We start from the raw sequence: 26,361 nt of genomic DNA, 5'->3' as shown, positions 1-26,361 counted from the left end.
AAATACACAGTAGCGCGTTGGATAGCGGTCCAAATAAATACACAGTAGCGCGTTGGATAGCAGTCCAAATAAATACACAGTCGCGCGTTGGATAGCGGTCCAAATAAATACACAGTAGCGCGTTGGATAGCGGTCCAAATAAATACACAGTAGCGCGTTGGATAGCGGTCCAAATAAATACACAGTAGCGCGTTGGATAGCAGTCCAAATAAATACACAGTCGCGCGTTGGATAGCGGTCCAAATAAATACACAGTAGCGCGTTGGATAGCGGTCCAAATAAATACACAGTAGCGCGTTGGATAGCGGTCCAAATAAATACACAGTAGCGCGTTGGATAGCGGTCCAAATAAATACACAGTAGCGCGTTGGATAGCGGTCCAAATAAATACACAGTAGCGCGTTGGATAGCGGTCCAAATAAATACACAGTAGCGCGTTCGATAGCGGTCCAAATAAATACACAGTAGCGCGTTGGATAGCGGTCCAAATAAATACACAGTAGCGTATTGGATAGCGGTCCAAATAAATACACAGTAGCGCATTGGATAGCGGTCCAAATAAATACACAGTAGCGCATTGGATAGCGGTCCGAATAAATACACTGTAGCGCATTGGATAGCGGTCCAAATAAATACACAGTAGCGCGTTGGATAGCGGTCCAAATAAATACACAGTAGCGCGTTGTATAGCGGTCCAAATAAATACACAGTAGCGCGTTGGATAGCGGTCCAAATAAATACACAGTAGCGCGTTGGATAGCGGTCCAAATAAATACACAGTAGCGCATTGGATAGCGGTCCAAATAAATACACAGTAGCGCGTTGGATAGCGGTCCAAATAAATACACAGTAGCACGTTGGATAGCTGTCCAAATAAATACACAGTAGCGCATTGGATAGCTGTCCAAATAAATACACAGTAGCGCGTTGGATAGCGGTCCAAATAAATACACAGTAGCGCATTGGATAGCTGTCCAAATAAATACACAGTAGCACGTTGGATAGCGGTCCAAATAAATACACACGTCTAGTGCAGACTCTGAGGTCTGAGTGTCAGAGGCATTATATAATCCTCCTAGACCATATCTGCACTAGATGATGATGCCACCCCCCTGACATTTCTCAGGGACGACTCCTCTCCAGACATTGGGTCCCTTGACGGAGGGGTTGAGTCCCTGCCACTACCTCACTCTCTCAATCCGCTCGCCCTCTCCCTCTCAACCCGGACACTAATACGCAGTTTAGATGATGGATTGATGTTCGACGGTGAGAGGAAGTGTCGAGATCTCAATAATTAGGCACTCAGCGACGAGCGTCATCCCAAGATGTTGGCTCTTAGCTGGGGGAGCGAGAGAGAGAAAGGAGTGGAGCTCAGTGGAGTGGGCAGGCCTAGAAGACACTGCCATAGATATATCACTAAGACCAGGAAGAGGGAGTAAATTAATTAACACGTTTTCAGCTCAAGGCGTTGAAATGCGTCAGGTCTGATGTGTAAAGCGTGAGAATAAACACTAAGTCTGCACAGATGCATTTTCAGTCTGGCGCAGGATAACACATCATGTTCTGAAGCGTCATAAACATCACAAACCTTCTCCTTGCTCTTCTCTGCAATGTTATTATGGAATTACAGTATGTGTGGAAGAGAATACGTCTCTCCCTGCTAGTCCTTCTTCAACTCAATATTCAGTTCCTTGCCTCAGTCTCTGCATAACTGTTGCTGACTCCATACTTCTCTCCTCTTGAGAGGGAAGCATGCAATCATCTTGATAGCCTCGACTTGTTTAATTTATCCCCGCATTCATGATTTGGAAATGGTCCAATATATCAAACACAGACCCAATAAGTGGGGGAACCAACAGAGGGTGGGGAGGAGCTGTTTATAATTTAAAATTAGGCTGGTATTTTTGGAAGGCTTCAGAATAAGAGAAGCAACAGCAACAATAAATGAGTACATAGTGATCATATCAAATGGAAATTATAACCTAATGTATACATACATCCATATTAATAGCCACATCAAACAATGTATGCAAATGAAGTCTAAAATAGGAGTTTAGTTGAGTAAATTGTGATATTGTGATTCTGTTCCGATGCATCGACGTGATTGTTGGAGTTGAAGATACTCCTGCAATGAAATATTCATAAAATGATATGCCTCTTAAAACTCACTTGGTGAAGTTATTCAACTGGATAACTGATTGGACTTAAATCTTTTTTGTTGTCGTCCTTTGGGCAATTATAATGTCGGCCATTTTGTTCATGCTTTGCTGTGTGGTCAGAGGAGTAGACAACCCAACAGGAAACTGATTTAGGTTCAAATTCTAGTCAATAATACATGTTCTAAGACGATAGCACAGCTACAGAATATCGCCTGTAGTCACACATAACAGAAGATTCCCCTCTGTACCATTCCCATTATGTACTTGCTGGCCAAATTACACATACTGTAACTGTTAGCTCATTCCCAACATGTTATCATTAGGTCAGTGCGTTATGCCCTTAGTACAGTATGCGTAACGGAGCTGTACACAATCTTCAAAGTTAGCTATCATAATTAGTCATACATCTTCCAACTCTTGCCATTTCCTTGAGTCCTCTACCTCTCCTTTCAGAATTGGTTCAGGCGTAGAATTGAGACACCTAGACATTCCCTGGCACTGTATGTACAAGACCAGAGTTATCGGTCATTAGAGAACCAGTTTGTCTCCTTCGTTTCTCTCTCTCTCTCTCTCTCTCTCTCTCTCTCTCTCTCTCTCTCTCTCTCTCTCTCTCTCTCTCTCTCTCTCTCTCTCTCTCTCTCTCTCTCTCTCTCTCTCTCTCTCTTTTTTTCCTGGCTCTGACAGATTCAGAGCACTGCGAGAGAACAGTGTCCCTCGTCGGCAGAACTAATTGGCATGCATTTCCGCCTCTGCTGAATTTTTTTGGGGGGGGAGATATTTATGCAGTCATTGGTACACACTGCACACTTGAATGGGGTATGTCATAGAGCGCATGTTAGGATCTCAATAATATCATATTATGTGCTCTGAATCTGAAGAGAGAAAACATACTCTTAGATGTTTCGGCAATTTGAACATAACATATAAACAGGAGCTTATTGCAGATATGTTCAACTGGATACCGTAACTCACAATATTTCAAGATTTCGCAAAATGTTTCAATTTCCCCAAAAAGTCAGTCTGTTTTTTTTTCACTAACTGCTGTGCGGCATTCAACCCACATCCAAACTACCTCCTCATTCATAGAATTTGTGTTATCTTCTAGTCTAGATACATTTAGTCACATTGCTCAAAGTTAAACGTTTATTTAGAACTGATCTGGGAACAGATGAGTCCCACAGGCAAAGGCATCGGTCACTGCCGCATAGTCCGGAGTGACGATTAGACAAGTAGAATCAGAGCCTCTATTTTCACAAACCTCCACTTTTGCTCAAACGAAGTCAAGTAGAAAGACGTGGTACAGGGAAAAGGGACTGCGAAGGGACAACAATCAGCACTGTAATGGCACTTACCATCCATGAGGATGTTTTATTTGAGGGTATTTCTGCCAGGGGATTGTCTATGGGAAAGATGAATGCCAAGAAGTGAAGGCAATATTTTACTGGACAAATGATATGGGAGATGTAGACCATTTACACAACGTAATACAGTAACCCGGAAATGTTACCTGCCAAAAGCTTTCATAACATCCTTCTTCAAATCAAATGGAGTGAACATGTTCTATACTGTAGAGTGGTAATTTGACCATGTTATGTCCAGGTATGTTATTGAAGTGTTATGTCTTCGTTTTGTGTATGTCTATGCTTCAAAACAATGTCTATGTATGTACTGTTGCACACTGTCAGCGAGCATCTGTACCTTGTACATGGGGTGGAATTGGGAGGGGGGGAAATGACATTCAGCTCAAAAGCATTTGTAAAATGACATGGTCAATTTGGGCCCCCCCCTACAATTCTACCTCTTGAATGTGAGCACACCAATTCCAACAATGCTAAATGGACGTTTATCCCATTGAATAAGCAGAGTCATCATTGACCCACCTCACTGCTGCCGTCGTGATAAACCATGATCATGTCTGTTTCAAGCTTTGCTACGACTGTAGCCCGACTGTTTAACAACTCGCCCTTAATGATCATGTGAATGTGTATTGCTGTCATTGCCTCGGCTGCGTCTGCCTGACTGATACATATGTTCTCTCTCTTTTTCTCTCCCTCTTACTTCCCTCTCTCTCTCCCTCTGTCTCTATCTGGCTGCTCCAGGGGCAATGGCTAACCATCTTATAACTAACGCTCTCCTCCGTCCCCATGGCACTAACAATCCCTATAACACATTGCTCGGGGAATCGGCCGTCTATAACAACCCGTCAGTGGGCATGTACAACATGCAAGGTGTGCCAGCCTTCTTTTCATTCCTTCATGAATGTCGCTGGAATGCCGCTAGACATGACTTTTTTTGCTACACAAATCTGCGTTTGTCCCCAAAAGACCTGCTGGAGGCTTTTGGCGGGAGGGGGTTTATGGTGGCTTCCCATTGGGGCATGCCATTCCGTCACTAATCACTTTGTCACACTCCAAACTCATTCATGTGCCTCACTTGCCTGGCATGCATAATTCAGTGTGGGGAAATGGTGCAGCAAACCCAAACTATTGGGAAGGGACGTCAGCACGCCAATTGGGAGCTGAAAACACCACCAGTCGTTTGATGTTTTGCTGCACTGTTGTCCGTGAAGCTTGCTGTGGTTGTCCGTGAAGCTTGCTGTGGTTGTCCATGAAGCTTGCTGTGTGCACTGCAACTTCAAAGTGTTGCTGGTAGATTGTTGAAGGAACATCCTTGTTCTGTTAGTGCTCCCAATCAATGATTCTAATATTTAAAAAAAAAACACAGAAGGTGAGCTCCTAATGAAGTAGCATAAACAAAACTTTTCTACTTCCGGGCTCCTTTCCAATAAGACAACATGATGTTGGCAATTTTTATGACACTAAGCCGCCTGAACCTTCCTAATTATGTAAAGGGCCAGTATCCCATTGGTAATTATGTAAAGGGCCAGTATCCCATTGGTAATTATGTAAAGGGCCAGTATCCCATTGGTAATTATGAACCTCAAAATCTGTAAAGCAGTATGTTTTCCCAACCAGCAAAAAACAACATCAATGCACTACAATACTGTTGTTTTGCAGTTCATTAAAAATAATGCACAAAACGAGAGAATTTTCTACCAAAGCTGTCCAATATATTGAAAGTACATGTCAGGCAAATTGTGTCTGAAAATGTGACTGAAATGTATTTAGTCAGATCAATACTTCTGAAATGGTTGTTCGTCTTTCAAGACTAAACTGTCAAATAGGAGTTTTATGGAGTAACACCAGCAGAGCCAATTACTGTATCAATGATGAACCCGTCCAAATAGTACTATCATGACTTACTGAAATCCATGATTTGGTTTTCTCTAAAAAGCCACTTCAAATGTCAGCTAACTTTAGCCACCGCTTACCAAAAACCGATGGGAGAGTGATAGGGGCATGTGCACAAGTGTTTGTTGGCAATGGAGATTACTAGCATGTAATGTAATAACAATATGAATAGTGTACGTCATATATGTAAACGCATCTTCCCCCCTTGAATATACTCTGGTTATAGTTTCTAAGACAGTGTTATCAAATACGCATGGTGACATCACAAACGGGAGGTCATTTCTGGAAACGCATCATCAAGCCTGTGTGAACGTCTCTTCTACCTGTTACTGTTATGCTTACTTGTGGTTTTTTCTTTGTCTTTCCTTTTCCTCATGCTGTCAATAAGACCCCTACAGAGAGACAAGTATGGGAGTCAAACTAAACATTGCTTACCAAATGTAATTGACCTTAGCTTTACTTTCTTTTCACTCTATGCTGACAAAGGGGGAATGAGAAAACAGTCATCTTATTTGGAAGTAGAACTGAACTATTCCAAATGTCAGACGCTCCTCTGAAATAATCACCCACTTCTGGAGAATGTCCATCAAATATATTCACAAAGGAGATGCCTTGAAAGAACTTGATGTCTTCTGCAAATCGATCAGCCCCAAGGAGCATCCATTTTATATAATAAGATCCAGAGGGGGCTGGTGGGAGTAGCCATGAGAGGACAGGCTCATTGTAATGGCTGGAATGGAATTAATGGAACAAAGTCAAATGTGGTTTCCATATGTTTGATGTTTTTAATACCGTTCCATTTATTCCAGTCATTACAATGAGCCTTTCCTCCTATACCTCCCACCAGCCTCCTCTGATAAGATATTGTCATCCTGTATAGCTGACATTGTAATCCATAATATAAGATTCAATTGTCCAAAGTAGCCAGCATGCTCCTGGTCCTAAGAGATTGAATTCATCTCAAATGTTGGCCAATCAAAATCCAATGCCAATCTTGGAACTTGGTCACCACCGGCATATGTTACTGTTTTACATTAGAACAAGTTCAGCCGCACTTTGCAGAAAACAAAGGTCAAACCTACATACAGTTTTTGCAACAACAAAAAAAAAGAGGTGGAGAGGCTTTAACTTTAGACATTCCTCTTTCAAACACCTTTTAAATATCCTGATGACCTTGTGTGAGGCTGAATGCTGACATTTCCTACATTTGCATTGACGCATCCCTATAAGACACCGTGGACATTTTAATATAAAACATCCATACTTTCTCTGCATGAGAGAACAGAAAGTATTTTCCTAATGTATAACTGTAAAGCTGACCCCTTATCACCATGTCCTCTATGGCCTATATGTATCATTGCGGAGTCATTAAGTTTACCATTAACTTTCTTTCTACATTAGTCTATGGACAAATCCATTTAAAGATTACGCTTTCTTAAAGGTAGACTCAGCAGTATGACATCACCATGCTAACAGGCATAAAAAAAACACACACAATTCAAATCTGCCATGACTGCTACTTTTGGCTCATCCCTATATTCAATTTTGTTTTTGTCGATGGCTGTAGGCAGGAAATAGCCCCCAGTTTATGAATATGGCGTATTGCTGAATGTACCTTTTAAGTCGGGGATAATAGAACTGGGGTCGAAATGTATAAACAGAGCTGTAGGTAATATATCTCACTCTTAAAAGGAAATGCATGGCTGTGGTTTGTTGTTGTTGAGTGTATGTGCCTAAAGCTTACATGTTGTCAATTGTCACACGTATAAATGTTCTCATGTTTGGACAAAGTTATTCCCAACAACATCACAACACAAGCCAAACAGAGAGGATCGCGATAGAAATGTAGATTGCATTACTAGTACTTGAGTACTTGTGTGTTGCTTGAGTACTTGTGTGTTGCTTGAGTAAAGGTAAGTGTATCTAGTATTGACTGACTACGTTGAATCATTGAGACAATCTTGCAGTTTGTGAACATACCATATGTACACAACACAAAAATCAAGTGAAAGATTGTTGACCTATAGGCCAACATATCACAATCGGTGAGCCACCCTGAAGGTTCCACAACACACGGAAAGAAAGCCGAATGTGTGCATGACCGCGTCCAAGCGGCTGACATTTAGCCATTCTAATGAGCGACCGCTACTTCCGTCCCTCTCATATGAGCTTCTCTCCTCTTTTCCTCTTTGTTCCCCAGAGGGAATCCTGAACAATGCCCGGGATACAAGTGTCATGGATACTCTACCACTGAATGGTAACCACGGCAACAGCTACAGCATCGCCAGTGCCGAGTACATCAGTGACTGTGTCCAGATCATCGACCGGGGCTACAACCACAAGGAGACCACGCTGGAGAAGAAGATCCTGAAAGAGCTGACCTCCAATTACATCCCTTCCTACCTGAACAACCACGAGCAAAACCGCAACCTCATGAACAAGCTGGTGAACAACGTGAGCAACGGAGGCAAGGATGTTAGTCTGGGGGGTATGGGTGTAGGGATGGGGGGGATGGGTGTAGGGATGGGGGGGATGGGGATGAATGTGGCGCTGGGTTTGGATGATCAGTCTTCCTTCCCTCCGCACCTCCACGATGAGGGTCTGGGCCTGGAGTTGATTCGGGAGGAGTCCAACGCCCCTCTTCTGCCCCAGAGACCACCGTTGCTGCCGCCCGTTGACAACCTCCACCACAACCACCTCCACAACCAGGGCCTGCCGCATCAGCCTCCGCTCCCCCACCTCCACCACCCAGCCTTCTCCTCGGCCACCACCACCTCGTCCTCGTCCCGCCGGCGGATCCCGCAGGAAAACAGTGAGAGCTTCTTCCCCCTGCTCACCAACGAGAACACCCAAGACGTGGAGCCCACTTTGCCCAGCTCCCAACCCCACCACCCGCACCACCACAGGGACTCCCTCTACACCAGCATGCCCGTGCTGGCAGGCCTACCAGATACCACAGCTAACGGCACCACCACTGCCCCCCTTGCTGATAAAGATGCAGGAGAGGGACTACCGGCAGGGGGCAGGAGCCCCGAGGCCAGCCAGGACGATGTCTACTACAAGAGCATGCCCAACCTGGGCTCACGTAACCACCTGCACCAGCTGCACTCCTACTACCAGCTGGGGAGGGGCAGCAGTGACGGGTTCATCGTGCCCCCCAACAAGGAGGATCTGCCCCCCGAAGAGGCCCCCCAGGAGCCCTCGCACCTGGTCACCAGCCTATAGGCCCACAGACCCAACCCCCCTGACCCATTTGCCCCAATTCCTTATTGCCGTGGTTCCCGCTTTTTTCTGCCTCCCCTTCGCCCTACACGTTCCCCTGTTTTTTTTTTACTCCGTGTCCCGAATTTGAAAAGCGAAACTGATGCCTGTCTCAATACTGACAGCAAACAGAATATTGAAACTGTTATGTTTTGTGGATAATACGACTTGACTCGGTTCGATGTTGGAGAAATCTATTGATGTGCATTTCACTTTTTTTGCGAGATGCCGAACCTTGTATGGATTGATGTGTTTTCTCTCAGTGGGAGGGGAGATGAACACACGGGACAGCTGGATCTCGAGCTCTGAAATGTATTTTGACAGTCCAAAGGAACTACAAACGGACCCAAAATACATTCTGCCTCTAGTTGATGTGTAGAGTTAAAAATCGGAACAAATCAAGAATAAGACTATTTTATTATACTTCTGTATCCATACTGGCTTTTTAAGGGGGGTTCTTCCTCTATGGTGATTTTGCAGTACATTTTGTGCTGACGTGTTCCTGCAAGTTCGACATTAACAGATTTTGAACAATGAAGGAATTTAAATCACGTGTGCTTTACAGCATATTTTTTTTTTCTTGTTTTTTTTCTTCCTTTTGCCGTAACAATAATAACCGTTGAAGAAGATGGAGGGAAAAAACTAATAACAGAGAATTCTGAGGTATTTCTATGTAAATGTACAGATACTAGCATTGCACATAATAGTATAATTTTTGTTCCACTCAAACCTTTGTCTCTGTAAATGTAGTTGGTTCGGAGCATTTCCTTTTTGTTGTGCTGGTCTTGAGCATTATTTTGCCTATTTTTTTCCCAAGAAACAATAAACAAAGCAACAAAACTAAATAACACCGACAAAAAAAAAATCACAAAACACTTATTAGCGTACATAGCGGTGTAACCACCAATGTTTTCTAAACCATTTTATTTTACAGTTTGGTTATTTCTTCACTGTGTGGATAGAAAGAGAATTCTGGTTCACCCACCATAGAAGGGGACGAAATCACAAGTGTCAGAAAAGTTAGCCAAGAGTTGGCCTGCAGAGAGAGAGAGCTATTTTCTTTCCTCATCAGTTAAGAGACAGGTGCTTCTCGGAGAGAAAGTGAACAAATTGAACATCAATAAGTAACTGGGCACTGCAAAAGTTTTCGAGTGAGGAAAAACAACTGGAAATATATTTATTTATTTGTTCAAATGACAAAGTACAGTGATAAATGGAGGTAAAGAATTCAGCAGCACAGAGTAGTTTTTATTATGAGTATGATTATGGCTTTTTATTTATTCATTTTTGTATGGGTTTCCAAGTTGAATGACCTCATAACTAATATTTGTTGTAACAGTGAAACTTGTTTGCCAACAAATAAATGACTGATTAAGATTTACCACGTAGTTATCGCAAAGGTTCTGTGTTTTTTTTTGTTGGGTTTACATTGCTGTTACTCCAAAAGGCGAAGCAAGGCCTTGGTTGTGAAGATAGTGTTGTTTGAGCTCTGTTTCGAAGAAATCCCAATACATTCAGCTATTTCATGAACACAATAAAGGAGGATGTGTCACTGCTGGTTTAATGTACTCTGTATATGTGGGAAAGCAACTGAGTGAACGTCAATCAATTTACTCTAAGTAATCATTCATTTTCATATGAATTTTGGCCTTTATAACAATGGATGGGTCTAACCCTGGGGTGCTGATTGGTTACAATATTGACGTTGATTTTTACTTACAGATCTTTCATTACGGTGTTTTATCAGATTATTGACTTTCTCAACTGAGTGGGTATGGAGACTGCTGCAGTTAGGGGCAAGAGAATAGATTTCGGTCTTACCTTTCCGTAGACGTCTTATACGGTAAGGAAACCAATATGTCAAAATGTGGTTGAATTGTCCTTTGAACATTTAGCATTTTCCAAGTGGTTCCACTGTTCCAATACTTTGTGGCAGGATCATGGTCAGCTATGTGATGGTGGTAATGACCCAATATGACATAGCATCACGTTGTTCAACCGGTAGCTATGTCAAGATTCCTTTCGTGAGGTGAAATTTGATAGGACAATTATTGTTATGCCAGCATTGTACTGAACATAAAATATTGTCTTTGTTGCATTTGACATATTTCAAACGATAGCATCAACATTTCCCCCAATCAAATGTACAGTCTCTGAAATTCAGCACCTCTCCTTAATGGCTTTGCATACAAAGCAGTAGGAAAATTAGAATGTTCACTTCCAATCCCATATTCATGTGGTCGCAGTTGTGATTGATGGCTGAGTCATAGCGAAAAATTACAAGGAGATGGGAGGCTCGTCTAAAGAGTGACCGGGCCCGATGCTTCCTTCCTCTCTCATGGATATGCATGAGGCTGGATCTCCTCTTGGTTCTCTCGCCGGTAGCAGTGAAGAGCTATGGCCCTCGACGCGTGTCAGTTTGACTGGCGTTTGCAAAGCGGGTGAGTTAATAAAATGTCCTGAAAAAGTGACTCTGGCCTCCTTCCTCCTTATCAATGTGTCATTACGCTAAATCCTAAACGGCCCCGCAGGCCCTCGCCTCCGGCGTTTCCGTGTACATGCTGACTCGACACAAAACTGCCCCGTCAGGAGTAAACACAGGTCTGGAATTGACACAACTGCACAACCTGTGTGTGTGTGCGAGTGCGAGTGCGTGTGCGCGCGCTACATGATAATTTGCTCGTGTGAAGGATGGTTTCACTAACTTTTTTTGGCCAGCAGATCATTCACTTGAAATGTGATAAATGTCGAATTAGTCTTCATCTGTAGATTTGTGTTAGTTCTGTGAGGGGAAGGCTTTGATATATGTTTAGACTGTGGCATCTCAGTAAGGGCCTCATGTGAAAAGGCAAAGCAACTTCCCTTTTTATCCATGGGCGTTGAGATGAGGAGTTCCGTTTCTCTTTGGTTCACGTATTATTTATGAACACAATAACTTTAATACATTATCCATCAATTTGCTTTGAATGGTTTCCTAGGCTTTAAACAACTGTGTACAGGTATTATAGTAGTAGGCTTAGCTCTAGACTGCAGGGTTGACAAACCAAACTGGTATAGGCTTTCTCTTCAAGTCTTCACTAGTTGTAATTGATGGCGTGGGCCTAATGTGCTATGTATGGAACAGGTCACATGACGTTTGAAAGAAATAATCATCTGTTGTCTTTTGTAGCACACACTGTACATGGAAACTTGTACAGATTCCCCTAACACAATGATCGGTGCAAGCAAAAGTATACCAGGCATCCACTACCAAATGACATATTCAACTTAATTCTCATAAAAAGTCAATGAAATCTGAGGAAAGGGCAGTGCATCACAACTATCCTTTTGTAGAAAAATGAAGCTTATTTTCCCCACATGGGTACACAGGGCACACATACACAATTATTCATTTCAACTTTCAAATTCCCCAAGAAAATCCTTTCTGACAACACATCCCCCAGTCATTCCGTGCAACCGGAGTTATCCTTGGTTCTGACAGGGAAGGACATTGTCTATCCCCTCAGCCCTCCTTCCTCTCCACCACCTGTCCATGCCATCCATCCTGTCGGCCATGAGAAAATAAACTCTCAACTTTAAAATCAAGAACAAGAATTTGAATGTTCACAAAGCATTCTGGGACAAAATTAACATACAGTTGTGTTTTTTCATCATTGCTTGTTCTGACAGCTCTGTCAGCAATTGAGACACATTCTTTAGGGAGTGGGACCCCTCTTTGTTATTGTGCATGCAGTTGCAATTTGTGGCTTGAAAGGAAGATGTCCTCTGTTGGTTTGAGAGAAAACATATAGAAGGCACTTCTACAGACAGAGTATCAACATTTGGAACTTTATTGTATGTTTTTCAATATACCATTTGATCTTTCTGGTGGGTCTACCCAATGGGCAAAAACTGGTTGAATCAACGTTGTTTTCACCTCATTTCAACAACACAATTCAGTGTGATGACATTGAGTCAACGTGGACAACCGATTGGATTTGCAAAAAGTCGTCAAAGTAAGGGCCTTTCCTCTTATTTTTAATACCAAATTTTAACCTAAATCCACTGACATGGTGAATCTTTCTGTTGATTTCATGTTGAATTCACATTAGTTGAAAACTCAAACAAATGTAAATCAAACCTAGATGTTTAAATGGAATCTGTGCCCAGTGGGTCGTTGTTAATATGGCTGTGAAGTTATTTATAGTAAATGATGAGAAACAGAATGTTTTTTTATTGGAAAACCGCCGTGTGCGTGTGTGTGTGTGTGTGTGTGTGTGTGTTCAGGAACATTTGTATTGCATGTATGAATACCAGTGGAAGAGTAGGTCAGATAGGACCTCTATAAAATGGCTCATTTCATATCTGGCTCTCCCTGTAAAATCAATGGTTGAATGCCCCGCAGAATTCCAAATGAAAGGTGAATCAATGTCATCTCATGGCTTTGTGTACTGGGACGACCTGACAGTCCTTGCAAATAAAAGAAACTGCCTCCCTATCCTTTTCTGTTGAGATAACATTGATTTAAGATAGAGGGGATTGTGTCAATGTTTGCTACCCTGGGGTCCATTGTGTAAAAGGCCATGGCCAAAGCTGTGGTTTATCGTGGAGAGCTTTCAAAAGTTGGGGATTTTGAGGAGTGCTGCTGATTGATTAATGTTCAAAATGTATTGGTCACATACACATGGTTAGCAGATGTTATTGCGAGTGTAGTGAAATAATTGTGCTTCTAGTTCCGACAGTGCAGCAATGTCTAACATGTAATCTAACAATTCCACAACAACTACAACTACCTAATACTTGCTTCCGAGTGGTGAAGTGGTCTAACACACTGCATCTCAGTACAAGAGGTGTCACTGCAGTACCTGGTTTGATTCCAGGCTGCATCACATCCGGCCGTGATTTGGGATTCCCATAGGATGGCGCACAATTGGCCCAGCATCGTCCAGGTTTGGCCTGGGTAGGCCGTAAATAAGAATTAAATAAGAATTTGTTCTTAACTGACTTGACTAGTTAATAAATAATATTTTTGGCCTTCCTGTGACATCGGGTGCTGTAGGTGTCCTGGAGGGCAGGTAGTTTGCCCCTGGCGATGCGTTGTGTAGACTGCACCACCCTCTGGAGAGCCTTGCGGTTGTGGGGGATCAGTTGCCGTATCAGGCGGTGATGCAGCCCGACAGGATGCTCTCAATTGTGCATCTGTAAAAGTTTAAGGGTTTTAGGTGACGAGTCAAATTTCTTCAGCCACCTTCACTGCTGCCCCGGTGATGTGGATAGCGGGGTTCTCCCTATGCGGTTTCCTGAAGTCCACGATCATTTGTCTCTGTCTTGTTGACGTTGAATGAGAGGATGTTTTCCTAACACCACACTCCGAGTGCCCTCACCTACTCCCTGTAGGCTGTCTCTCCCTTGACAGAGAGATGCTGAAAGTAAAATATCGCTCAGGTTACCCCACTCTCCCCTACTGTAGTCAGCTATTTTACACTAAACTGCTTTGAATTCTGAAAGTCTATCAAACACCTACTATACACCTACCATGTTCATATCGAACATTCAGAAAATCATCCATACATATCGTCAATTTCCGTTGCGAGTCCCTCTGTGTCTCATGCATCATCCTGTAGCTTTGGCTATACCCCAAGCCACCCCAAAACATATCTCACTCATAAATATGCCTTAGAATGTCAAATATGCCTTATCATGACAGACCTTTAAATATATGCCGGCGTCGAGGCACTAAGTCACTTGGGAGTTGGATTGCTCCGGATGCCACAAGCAAACAGGTCGTCTGACATTCGCATGAAGCCACAGCCAGTTTATTTGGAATACAATTCTTCATAAAGGGTGCCTTATTGTAAACTGTTACCCATTCATGTTATTTTGTCATGTCCAGTGCGATGATCAGAAGAATAGAGTGACATGGCGAGTCATGTTTAGCCTGATGGTATTCAGCCTGTGTCTGGCCTTACGTCAAGGTAATAGAAAAAAAAGATGTCCCTGAACACCTGAGCTTTGACAAGCAGATATATTCTTCACATTACAGCACTGGTTTAGGTTCCACCTCACTCTGTTTAAAAGTGCCAATCAACACCGATAATCTTTGAATTAAAGTAGAAAGGGAGCGCTGACAAATGATAAGTAGGCTTTGTTGGGGCTTGCACCGGGCAATGGTATTTTAATTAAATATATGAGCACACATGGCCCTGCCCTAGATGTTGAAGTCTAAACAAAGATAGCATCATCTCATCAGAAGACGGCCCGGAGTGTTTCAAGGGCAGAATTATTTTTCTATTAGAACCTTTCCCCTCAGGGATTTAGCCAATGTTCTTTATTATGATAGAATCAGCATATTGTAGATTGAATCGGTAGATAGTGTCACAGTGGGCTAGGTGCGATGGGTCCCAGACACCACGCCAGCGTTCTAAAACCTTGAAACATGGACCGTCTGTCTCTCATCCATGTCCTTTAAGTCCTCTAATGTACAGCGTGCAGACTGGCCACATTTTGTAGATGATCTGACGGATGTTTGGAAAAGGTTGTTCTCTCGGTGTTCTTTTTCAGCGATCAATCGATCACCTAGGCAATGGAAGTGCACACAGTTTAATAAGAGCGTTGTAATTAAGACAAAACATTTAACTGATCAATTCATCTGCTGACCTTTTTTTGATTATGATCAGCTTCCTGTAAATTAGATATAAAGGAATATTGAGAATATAGATCAGAACTGTAGCCAGGTGGCATTTGATGTGTCACTCCTGCACAGCACACATTTCTCAAAATATGCTGTTAAGTTTAGGGTTAAGTTGTGTGTTTTCGGTGGAAGTCCATTCTTTTCAATGGGATACAATCCACACCGCTGCGACTCATATGATGAACATCTGCCGTACCAAGGCTGTGGTGTGTGAAGGGAGTCACATGCATTGTTTTTTGAACTTGTACTATGCTTTGCCATGCAGTCTCAGAAACTGAAGTAGATCAAACACAGGAGAAAGTGCATATGTGTAGCTTCCGTCTATGTGTTTATGGGATAGAAACAATATAGAAAAAAAGGGACACATTGGACATCTGCATGTGAAACGTGTCCGGTTTTAGGGTGTATTTCGGAGGAAAGTGTTTGTGCTATACAGGACATTTGAAGTCGGAAGTTTACATAAACCTTAACCAAATACATTTAAACTCAGTTTTTCACAATTCCTGACATTTTATCCAGTAACAATTCCCTGTCTTAGGTTAGTTAGGATCACCACTTTATTTTAAGAATGTGAAATGTCAGAATAATCGTAGAGAGAATGATTTAATTTCAGCTTTTATTTCTTTCATCACATTCTCAGTGGGTCAGAAGTTTACATACACTCAATGAATATTTGGTAGCATTGCCTTTAAATTGTTTAACTTGGGTCAAAGGTTTCAGGTAGCCTTCCACAAACTTCCCACAATAAGTTGTGTGAATTTTGGTCCATTCCGCCTGACAGAGTCATGTTTGTAGGCCTCCTTGCCCGCACAAGCTTTTTCAGTTCTGCCCACACATTTTCTATGGGATTGAGGTCAGGGCTTTGTGATGGCCACTCCAAAACTTTGACTTTGTTGTCCTTAAGCCATTTAGCCACAACTTTGGAAGTATGCTTGGGGTCATTGTCCATTTGGAAGACCCATTTGCGACCAAGCTGTAACTTCCTGACCGATGTCTTGAGATGTTGCTTCAATATATCCACATAATTTTACTTACTCATGATGCCATCTATTTTGTGAAGAGCATTTGCCCCTCCGCAGCAAAGCACCCCACAACATGATGCAGCCACCCCCGTGCTTCATGGTTGGGATTGTGTTCTTTGGCTTGAAAGCCACCCCCTTTTTCCTCCATGGTCATTATGGCCAAACAGTTATATTTTTGTTTCATTAGATCAGAGGACATTTCTCCAAAAAGTACGATCTTTGTCCTCATGTGCAGTTGCAAACCGTAGTCTGGCTTTTTTTATGGAGGTTTTGGAGCAGTGGATTCTTCCTTGCTGAGCGGCCTTTCAGGTTATGTCGATATAGGACTCGTTTTACTGTGGATATAGATACTTTTGAACCGGTTTCCTCCGGCATCTTCACAATGTCCTTTGATGTTGTTCTGGGATTGATTTGCACTTTTCGCACCAAAGTATGTTCATTTCCCTTGCTCCCTTGTATGTTGGCTGCTGGTGTTTATACTTGCGTACTATTGTTTGTACAGATGAACGTGGTACCTTCAGGCGTTTGGAAATTGCTCACAAGGATGAACCAGAGTTGTGGAGGTCTACAATTATTTTTCTGAGGTCTTGGCTGATTTCTTTTGATTTTCTCATGATGTCAAGCAAAGACGCACTGAGTTTGAAGGTAGGCCTTGAAATACATCCACAGGTACACCTCCAATTGACTCAAATGATGTCAATTAGCCTATCAGAAGCTTCTAAAGCCATGACATCATTTTCTGGAATTTTCCAAGCTGTCTAAAGGCACAGTTCATTTAGTTTATGTAAACTTCTGACCCACTGGAATTGTGAAACAGTGAATTATAAGTGAAATAATCTGTCCTAAGTAGAAAGTAGATGTCCTAACCGACTTGCCAAAACTATAGTTTGTTAACAAGAAATTTGTGGAGTGGTTGACAAACAAGTTTTAATGACTTCAACCTAAGTTTATGTAAACTTCCGACTTCAACTGTATATAAGCTAGTTCACTGAAAATGTTTCATGAATCTACTACAGTGAGACTGAAGTTGAGAAAGCTCTTGCTCTTTGCCTTGATAGAGGACAGTGGTGCTCAAGGTTTTTCTGGGTCAACCCATTGCAGCCCAGAAAGCAGCACGGGGAGTACCATGTATACATACAAAATGTAATTGGTAGCACATTATTTAAATGTTAGAAGGTTATTAAAATTAGCAATGGACAAAATGGTAATCACAGAGTAATAATGCCTACAGTATATATACAGTACCATTCAAACTTTTTGGGCACACCAACTCATTCCAGGGTTTTTCTTTATTTTTACTGTTTTCTACAATGTAGAAAATAGTGTAGACATCAAAACCATGAAATAACACATGGGATCATATAGAAACCAAAAAAGTGTTATATTTACGTGTTAAAATGTTATATTTGCGATTCTTCAAAGTAGCCACCCTTTGCCTTGACAGCTTTGCACACTCTTGGCATTCCCTGAACCAGCTTCATGAGGTAGTCACCTGGAATGCATTTCAATTAGCAGGTGTGCCTTGTTAAAAGTTAATTTGTGGAATTTCTTTCCTTCTTAATGTGTTTGAGACAATCAGTTGTGTTGTAGCAAGGTAGGGGTGGTATACAGAATTGTCACGACGTTGCCCTGTTGGTGAGGTATATGACCACCCATAAATACCTTTCCCAAATTTCTCTCTACTCTACAGAATGGACTCTTGGAAAGCCCTTTGTTAACATAGAGGATGGTAACATCAAAAGGTTGGGAACGGAACAATATTTCGGTCATCCAACCAGGTGAAAGCATCCGTTGGTACTTAAAGAATATGATGTCAGATGAGTTATCGTCTGAGACATTATTAAAGTCTACACATTCTAGTTATCAGATTCACATGGAATTGTTGTGCAATTTAAATGTTTAAATATGAAACTATTTGTGAAAAGATTAAATATAATTTTAACTTCTAAATGAGAGAATTGTTTTCATAAGTTAACTATGCTCACTCAGTGGCCCCGCCCAAGTGAACAGACATTGGTTGAGAACTATGAAACATGCCCTTCTCTCCCCCACTACAAAAGCCCATTGACGAAAGTCAACCATGATGTCCATATGTTTAAAAGGCCTAATGTCAACTACAACCTAACTAAATTAACTTGTGTTCCTGACGATGTGAGGGCCAGTGTTCATACGTTTAAAAGGTCTAATTTCAACGTGGAGGAGATGATCGCCTCGCTGGAAGGAGGAATTTTGACTACACCAGCCAGAATACAGCATGAGCTTAGTATGGCAGCTTGGTATGAACTTTGAACTCTTATTCACTAAAGAAGTGAAACATCCTAGATGTTGAGTTACCAGCAACAGCTGTAAACGTACGTGGTCTTGGAAAGGACAGAGAATCTCTTCAGAACGACAAGGTACTACAACGTATCCGTTCTACCACACGATGACAGACTACAACGTATCCACCCTATGACCAAAGCATTTTTCCAAGGACAAGGGCGATCTCTGCTGGGCAACCAGCCTTCCATCTTCGACCAATCTATCGAAGCGCAGCTCAGAGTAAATATATTTATTGCATTGTCCTTTTCTGAATGGGCAGTTATTTAGAATGTATAAGATTCTGTGCTTACGATAGCATAGCTTCTCAAGGTCAGATACAGACCCAATCCTTTTGTTCCTCAGTCTTCCTCCTCTTTCATTCAAACTCAACCCCCTTTCTTTGTGTAAACAGTCATTGTATCGGTTTTGTCCCCTAGGGACATTTACTTTTGTGACATGATTAGTAATCAATGTATGATCCATCCTGTGTGTATGTAATTCTGTGTGATTATTTAGTAAATAAATAATTAAACCAAATGCTGTATTGCTGATTCAACTTGTTAGCCCGGGTTCGTGAAGATAACCAAGAATTTTACGACATTCAGATGAGACTGAATAAGGTGACGATTAATAATATATCAATTGCTATTGATATAAAGGATTACCAGATCTTATTTATTTATTTATTCGGAAGACAACAACTCTATGAACATTCTTCCGTGGTGCCCCGATTTCCTAGGTAATTACATTTACGTCATTCGTTTAATCAGGTAATATTAATTACAGAGAATTGATTTGATAAAATAGCATGTCACATATCATTTAATCCATAGAAAAGACACGACAGAAGATAGCCCTATTTGGTAAAAGACCAAGTCCATATTATGTCAAGAACAGCTCAAATATGCAAAGAGAAATGACAGTCCATTACTTTAAGACATGAAACTGTCTAGCATGAGGACCGCCACAGGAAAGGAAGACCCAGAGTTACCTCTGCTGCAGAGGATAAGTTCATTGGAGTTAATTGCACCTGAGATTGCAGTCCAAATAAATGCTTCACAGAGTTCAAGTAACAGACAAATCTCAACATCAACTATTCGGAAGAGTCTGTGTGAATCAGGCCTTTGTCGAATTGCTGCAAAGAAACCACGACTAAAGGATACCAATAAGAAGAAGAGACTTGCTTGGCCAAGAAACACAAGCAGAACTGTGGAAATCTGTATTTTGGTCTGATGAGTCTTTGTGAGATGCACATGTGTGGTTCCCACAGTGAAGCATGGAGGCGCAGGTGTGATGGTGCTTTGATGGTGACTCTGTCTGTGATTTATTTAGAATTCAAGGCACACTTAACCAGCATAGCTTCCACATCATTCTGCAACAATACGCAATGCCCTTTGTGGGACTATCATTTTTTTTTTTTTTTGAATTTTACCCCTTTTTCTCCCCAATTTCGTGGTATCCAATTGTTGTAGTAGCTCTTGTCTCATCGCTACGGAAGAGACGAAGGTTGAAAGTCATGCATCCTCCGATACACAACCCAAGCCGCACTGCTTCTTATCACAGCACGCATCCAACCCGGAAGCCAGCCGCACCAATGCGCCGGAGGAAACACCGTGCACCTGGCCACCTTGGTTAGCCTTGCGTCCAGCCCGCCACAGGAGTCACTGGTGCGCGATGAGACAAGGACACCCCTACCGACCAAGGGAGGGAGGCCTAACCCGGGCGACGCTAGGCCAATTGTGCGTCGCCCCACGGACCTCCCGGTCGCGGCCGGTTACGACAGAGCCTGGGCGCGAACCCAGGAACTCTGATGGCACAGCTGGCGCTGCAGTACAGCGCCCTTAACCACTGCGCCACCCGGGAGGCCCTATCATTTGTTTTTCAACAGGACAATGACCCCGCACACCTCCCGGCTGCGTAAGGGCTATTTAAACAAGTGCTTATACTAGGCCTACTGTTTAGATGTAATTAATGTAGCAGGGCGTAGGCTAAATAATCATATTAACCTTTTATTTGTTTATTTTTTTGCAGATTCCTTGCAACTTGGACACCTTTTGGACCACAGTGGCGAAAGCCGTCTAGGATGATCTGGTACCAGAGTACATGCCTGTCTCCAAGGAGGAAGACTGAAGGGCCATTGTGAAAGAGTTCAACAAGAAGTGGAACTTTCTCTGCCTTTGGTCAATCAATGGAAAACATGTGATTATCCAGGCACCACCATGCTCTAGGTCCCAGTTCTACAACTACAAGGGGACCTATTTCATCATCCTCTCGGTAGTGGTCAATGCAAACTACTGCTTCAGAGTCATCGACGTCGGCGCCTATGGCAGGGGAAGTGATGGTGGGACTTTCTGGGAGTCTTCCTTTGATCAAGCTCTGAGGATCCCACCACCAATAATATGTTTTTGAGGGGGGAATCAGTCGGGGTCTCAACTTACTGTTGAGAGTTAGAATAGTAGAAATCAAATCAAATTGTATTGGTCACATACACATGGTTAGCAGATGTTATTGCGAGTGTAGCGAAATGCTTGTGCTTCTAGTTCCGACAGTGCAGCAATATCTAACATGTAATCTAACAATTTCTGTTTAACATTGTGATGGCCTTGAGATAGAAGCTGTTTTTCAGCCTCTCAGTCCCAGCTTTGATGCGCCTGTACTGACCTCGCCTTCTGGATGGTAACTGGGTGAACAGGCAGTGGCTCAGGTGGTTGTTGTCCTTGATGATCATTTTGGCATTCCTGTGACATCGGGTGCTCTAGGTGTCCTGGAGGGCAGGTAGTTTATCCCCAGTGATGCGTTTTGTGGACCGCACCACCCTCTGGAAAGCCTTGCAGTTTTAGGTGACAAACCAAATGTATTCAGCCTCCTGAGGTTGAAAAGCCGCTGTTACGCCACCTTCACCACACTGTCAGTGTGTCTGTGATGTGTCCGTAAAAATACACAAGATGCAATTTCACAATTTGCTTGTGCATCAGCAGTTTTTCTCTTGTTTTTGTCAGTCACTGACAGTCATTCAATTAGCAATTTCAGCTAACAATATTTAGATTGGTAAGTTTGTCAAGACATTTATCTAAACTTGTGGTAATCATTGCTGAATACTGACTGGGCACTCAGGGTACGTGCCCAGGGGCAATCACCTCCAACGGACCCCATTGATTTTGTTAGTCACTTTCATTCAGACATCTTTAACATGGCATAAATCATAGTAAAATATGTAGACCTACAGAAAACTTGCTTTAAAGCTGCAATGGCAAAATATACTTTATAACTTATATTATTCTCTCCTTCGCCAAATCTCGCTTAGGGCCCCCAAAAGTTTAGAGCCAGCCCTGATGTCGAGGTCTGTGTTAAGGCTACCTGCATCCTCCACAACGTCCTCAGAACATCCCAGGGGTCCCGGCGGTCGACACATACAGAGGTGGGAGTTCCAAGCTGCGGATTGCTGGAACCAACAATGGCACCAAGGAAGCTGATCAAGTGAGGGATAGATACCCTGACCACCTACCTCTTCTCTCCAGCTGGTGCAGTACCATGACAGCACACGGTGGTGTGATCCATCCATGACCATCCTCTTCCTCCTCCCCAGTGCCATCCAAATGGCTCTTTAAAGAGCCACCCACAGGTATCACAAAATTAGCAAAAATATTCCATTAAAGTTATACCTGTGATTGTCACTTATTCATCCTTTGCATGAATAGTGCACTTAATTCTAAAACATAAATTGGTTTAGCTAGTATTTGCTGTACCTACAATGCACTATACCATATGCTATGTGTATGCATTGATTTATTTACAAAGTAAAAATTATTCACCACATAAACTAATGACTTACAAAAACAGTGCAATGAAAGGAAATAGATATTACAATGTAGGGTAATGCCTCCCAACCCTCTCCTGGGGGACCACCAGACATTAAACATATTTGCTGTAGCCCTGAACTGGCACACCTGATTCAATTAGTCAAGAGCTTGGCGATAGTTGACTAATTGAATCAGGCGTGCCACTTTAGGACTGCAACAAATATGTGAAAAGCCTGGTGATGCCCAAGAGGGTTTGGAAGCACTGCTAGAGGCTATATTTCCTGTCATTGAAGTGCTACTACACTGACAAAGGTATATAAGAGAGGCAAGGTATGAAATCCCACACCTATGATATGTGTTATACAATTTCCATATAAGCACTTCATTACACAATTTGTTTATCACCTGTTATGGCTGAACCCTAATTATGTTGTAGCCCCATTTATACAGTGTTTTAATTTGAGAATACACAGAGTGACAATTTCCCTGCAAATAACTGAGTGCTGACCTTGTTAATAACCTTTCAAACAAAAACCAACAAACCACTGACGGTTAGTGATGATTTAGTGAGAGGACATTTATCTAGATCATACAAAACAAATGAGATAAAATCATCAGTTTAATAGAGTAGAGAATCGAAGAAACAATACACAATAGAGCCCCAGTGGAGGTGTCATAATACCTATATAAGCTAGCGGTCAAACAGGGAAATGGTTCCAATCTTTTTTCCATCATAAATTTTTCTCTTAGGGGGTTTTAGAATCTCTTTCAGGGCTGTTTTTCGTGTAAGCTTACCCTGAGGTGACATTTTGATTACCATGTCAATCTCTCTCGGACAAAGAACTTTAATCAATATTTTGTCTCTATTTACGTTTAGATTTGAAAATGCTAATTAGCACACATATTCCATTAAAGTTATACCTGTGATTGTCGCTTATTCATCCTTTGCATGTATAGTGCACTTAACATCATGCAAGACTCAACCCAATATCACAGGTTATTGTGAAATAGACACATTGTTTATTAGACATTTGTGAAAGGCACATGAAAATGTTTATTTTCTTAGTGTGCAGTACAAGATTTTGTATACAGTGCATTTCAATCCTGATAAAGACAGTAGATTACTTAAGACAGAAACAATAGTCGAGTTTTGTGTTGAAGGCTCATCATGCATTGTTATTATATTTTTTATTTAACTGGGCCTGAGTAACTTTAGCATTTTCACTAATTAGCTACTTTGCAACTCCTTACTACTTTTGAGCTACTTTGACACTACAGTGCATTTGGAAAGTAGTCAGACCCCTTCTCTTTTTTCACATTTTGCAACATTACTGCCTTATTCTAGAATGGATTACATGTTTTTTACTCATCAATCTACTCACAATACCCCACAAAGACAACGCAAAATCAGGTTTGTAGAAATACCTTAAATACATAAGTATTCAGACCCTTTGCTCTGAGACTCGAAACTGAGCTCAGGTGCATCCTGTTTCCATTGATCATCCTTGATGTTTCAACAACTTGATTGGAGTCCCCCTGTGGAAATGCAATTGTTTGGACATGATTTGGAAAGACACACACATGTCGATATAAAGTCCCACAGTTGACAGTGCATGTCAGAGCAAAAACCAAGCCATGAGGTCGATGGAAATGTCTGTACAGCTCAGACAGGATTGTGATGAGGCACAGATCTGGGGAAGAGTACCAAATAATTCTGCAGCATTGAAGGTCCCCAAGAACACAGGTGCCTCCATCATTCTTAAATGGAAGAAGTTTGGAACCAACAAGACCCTTCCTAGAGCTGGCTGCCCTGCCAGCTGAGCAATCGGGGTAGAAGAGCCTTGGTCAGAGAGGTGACCAAGAACCTGATGGTCACTCTGACAGAGCTTTAGAGTTCCTCTGTGGAGATGGGAGAACCTTCCAGATGGACAACCATCTCTGCAGCACTCCACCAATCAGGCCTTTACGGTAGAGAGGCCAGACAGAAGCCACTCCTCAGTAAAAGGCATATGACAGCCTGCTTGGAGTTTGACAAAAGGCACCTAAAGGACTCTCAGACCATGAGAAACAAGATACTTTGGCCTGAATGTCAAGCGTCATGTCTGGAGGAAACCTGGCACCATCCCTATGGTGAAGCATGGCGATGGCAAAATCATGCTGTGGGGATGTTTTTCAGAGGCAAGGACTGGGAGACTAGTCAGGATAGAGGGAAAGATGAACGGAGCAAAGTAGAGAGAGATCCTTTATGAAAACCTGCTCCAGAGCGCTCAGGACCTCAGACTGGGCCAAAGGTTCACCTTCCAACAGGACAACAACTCTAAGCACACAGCCAAGACAACGCAGGAGTGTCTTCGGGACAAGTCTCTGAATGTCCTTGAGTGACCAATTCAGAGCCCGGACTTGAACCCGATGGAACATCTCTGGAGAGACCTGAAAAAAGCTGTGCAGCGATGCTCCCCATCCAACCTAACAGAGCTTGAGAGGATCTGTAGAGAGGAATAGGAGAAAACTCCCCAAGTACATACAGTACCAGTCAAAAGTTTGGACACACCTACTTATTCAAGGGTTTTTCTTTATATTTACTGTAGTCTACATTAGAATGGTAGTTAAGGCATCAAAACTATGAAATAACACACATGGAATCAGGTAGTAACCAAAAAAGTGTACAACTAATCTAAATATATTTCAGATTATAGATTCTTCAACGTAGCCACTCTTTGCCTTGATGACAGCTTTGCACACTCTTGGCATTCTCTCAACCAGCTTCAACTGGAATGCTTTTCCAACAGTCTTGAAGGAGTTCCCACATATGCTGAGCACTTGTTGGTTGCTTTTCCTTCACTCTGCCGTCCAACTCATCCCATTCTCAATTGGGTTGAGGTCGGGTGATTGTGGAAGCCAGGTCATCTAATGCACCACTCATCACTGTTCAACTTGGTCAAATAGCCCTTACACAGCCTGGAGGTGTGTTGGGTCATTGTCCTGTTGAAAAACAAAACATAGTCCCACTAAGTGCAAACGAGATGGGATGCTGTATCGCTGAAGAGTGCTGTGGTAGCCATACTGGTTAAGTGTGCCTTGAATTCGAAACAAATCACTGACAGTCTCACCAGCAAAGCACCATAACACCTCCTCCTCCATGCTTCACAGTGGGAACCACACATGAGGAGGTCATCCGTTCACCTACTCTGCGTCTCACAAAGACACAGCGGTTGGAACCAAATATCTCTAATTTGGACTCATCAGACCAAATTACAGATTTCCACCAGTCTAATGTCCAATGCTCGTGTTTCTTAGTCCAAGCAAGTCTCTTCTTATTATTTGTGTCTTTAGGTAGTGGTTTCTTTGCAGAAATTTGACCATGAAGGCCTGATTCACGCAGTCTCCTCTGAACAGTTGATGTTGAGATGTCTGTTACTTGAACTCTGTGAAGCATTTATTTGGGCTGCAATTTCTGAGGCTGGTAACTGTAATGAACTTATCCTCTGCAGCAACGGTAACTCTGGGTCTTCCTTTCCTGTGCCGGTCCTCATGAGAGACAGTTTCATCATAGCGCTTGATGGTTTTTGCAACTGCGTTTGAAGAAACTTTCAAAGTTCTTCAAATTTTCCGGCATTGACTGGCCTTCATGTCTTAAAGTAATGATGGACTGTCACTTCTCTTTGCTTATTTGAGCTGTTCTTGCCATAATATGGACTTGGTATTTTACCAAATAGAGCTATTTTCTGTATATCCCCCCCCACCCCACCCCCCAAGCTTGTAGCGTCATACCCAATAAGATTCGAGGCTGTAATCACTGCCAAAGGTGCTCCAACAAAATACTGAGTAAAGGGTCAGAATAATTATGTAAATGATACTGCTGTTGTTGTTTTTTACTAATTAACTTGTTTTTAAATA

The 26,361-nt window shown here is 42.3% G+C and overlaps 1 protein-coding gene across 13 annotated transcripts in view; it reads left to right on the top strand.

The window, feature by feature from the left end:
• The window catches only part of LOC110531730 (adhesion G protein-coupled receptor L3), a 341,603-nt gene extending 331,544 nt beyond the window's left edge, over positions 1-10,059 (top strand). For 5 of the 13 annotated variants that reach the window (XM_021615077.2, XM_021615075.2, XM_036987556.1 and 2 more), the window contains 3 exons: positions 4,259-4,387; positions 5,799-5,816; positions 7,611-10,059. In XM_021615077.2, coding sequence (XP_021470752.2) covers positions 4,259-4,387; positions 5,799-5,816; positions 7,611-8,635 — 1,172 coding nt within the window. In that variant the 3' untranslated portion in view covers positions 8,636-10,059. Of the gene's footprint in view, positions 1-4,258; positions 4,388-5,798; positions 5,851-7,610 lie in introns of all 13 variants that reach the window. The other 8 variants (XM_021615086.2, XM_021615085.2, XM_021615082.2 and 5 more) reach the window with 5 other exon arrangements.
• The last annotated feature ends 16,302 nt before the right edge of the window (positions 10,060-26,361 follow it).

The sequence above is a fragment of the Oncorhynchus mykiss genome, chromosome 9 (assembly GCF_013265735.2).
Source record: "Oncorhynchus mykiss isolate Arlee chromosome 9, USDA_OmykA_1.1, whole genome shotgun sequence".
Taxonomy (NCBI): Eukaryota; Metazoa; Chordata; class Actinopteri; order Salmoniformes; family Salmonidae; genus Oncorhynchus; species Oncorhynchus mykiss.
Note: the sequence above shows the minus strand (reverse complement) of the source record. Positions and strands in the feature narration are given on the sequence as shown.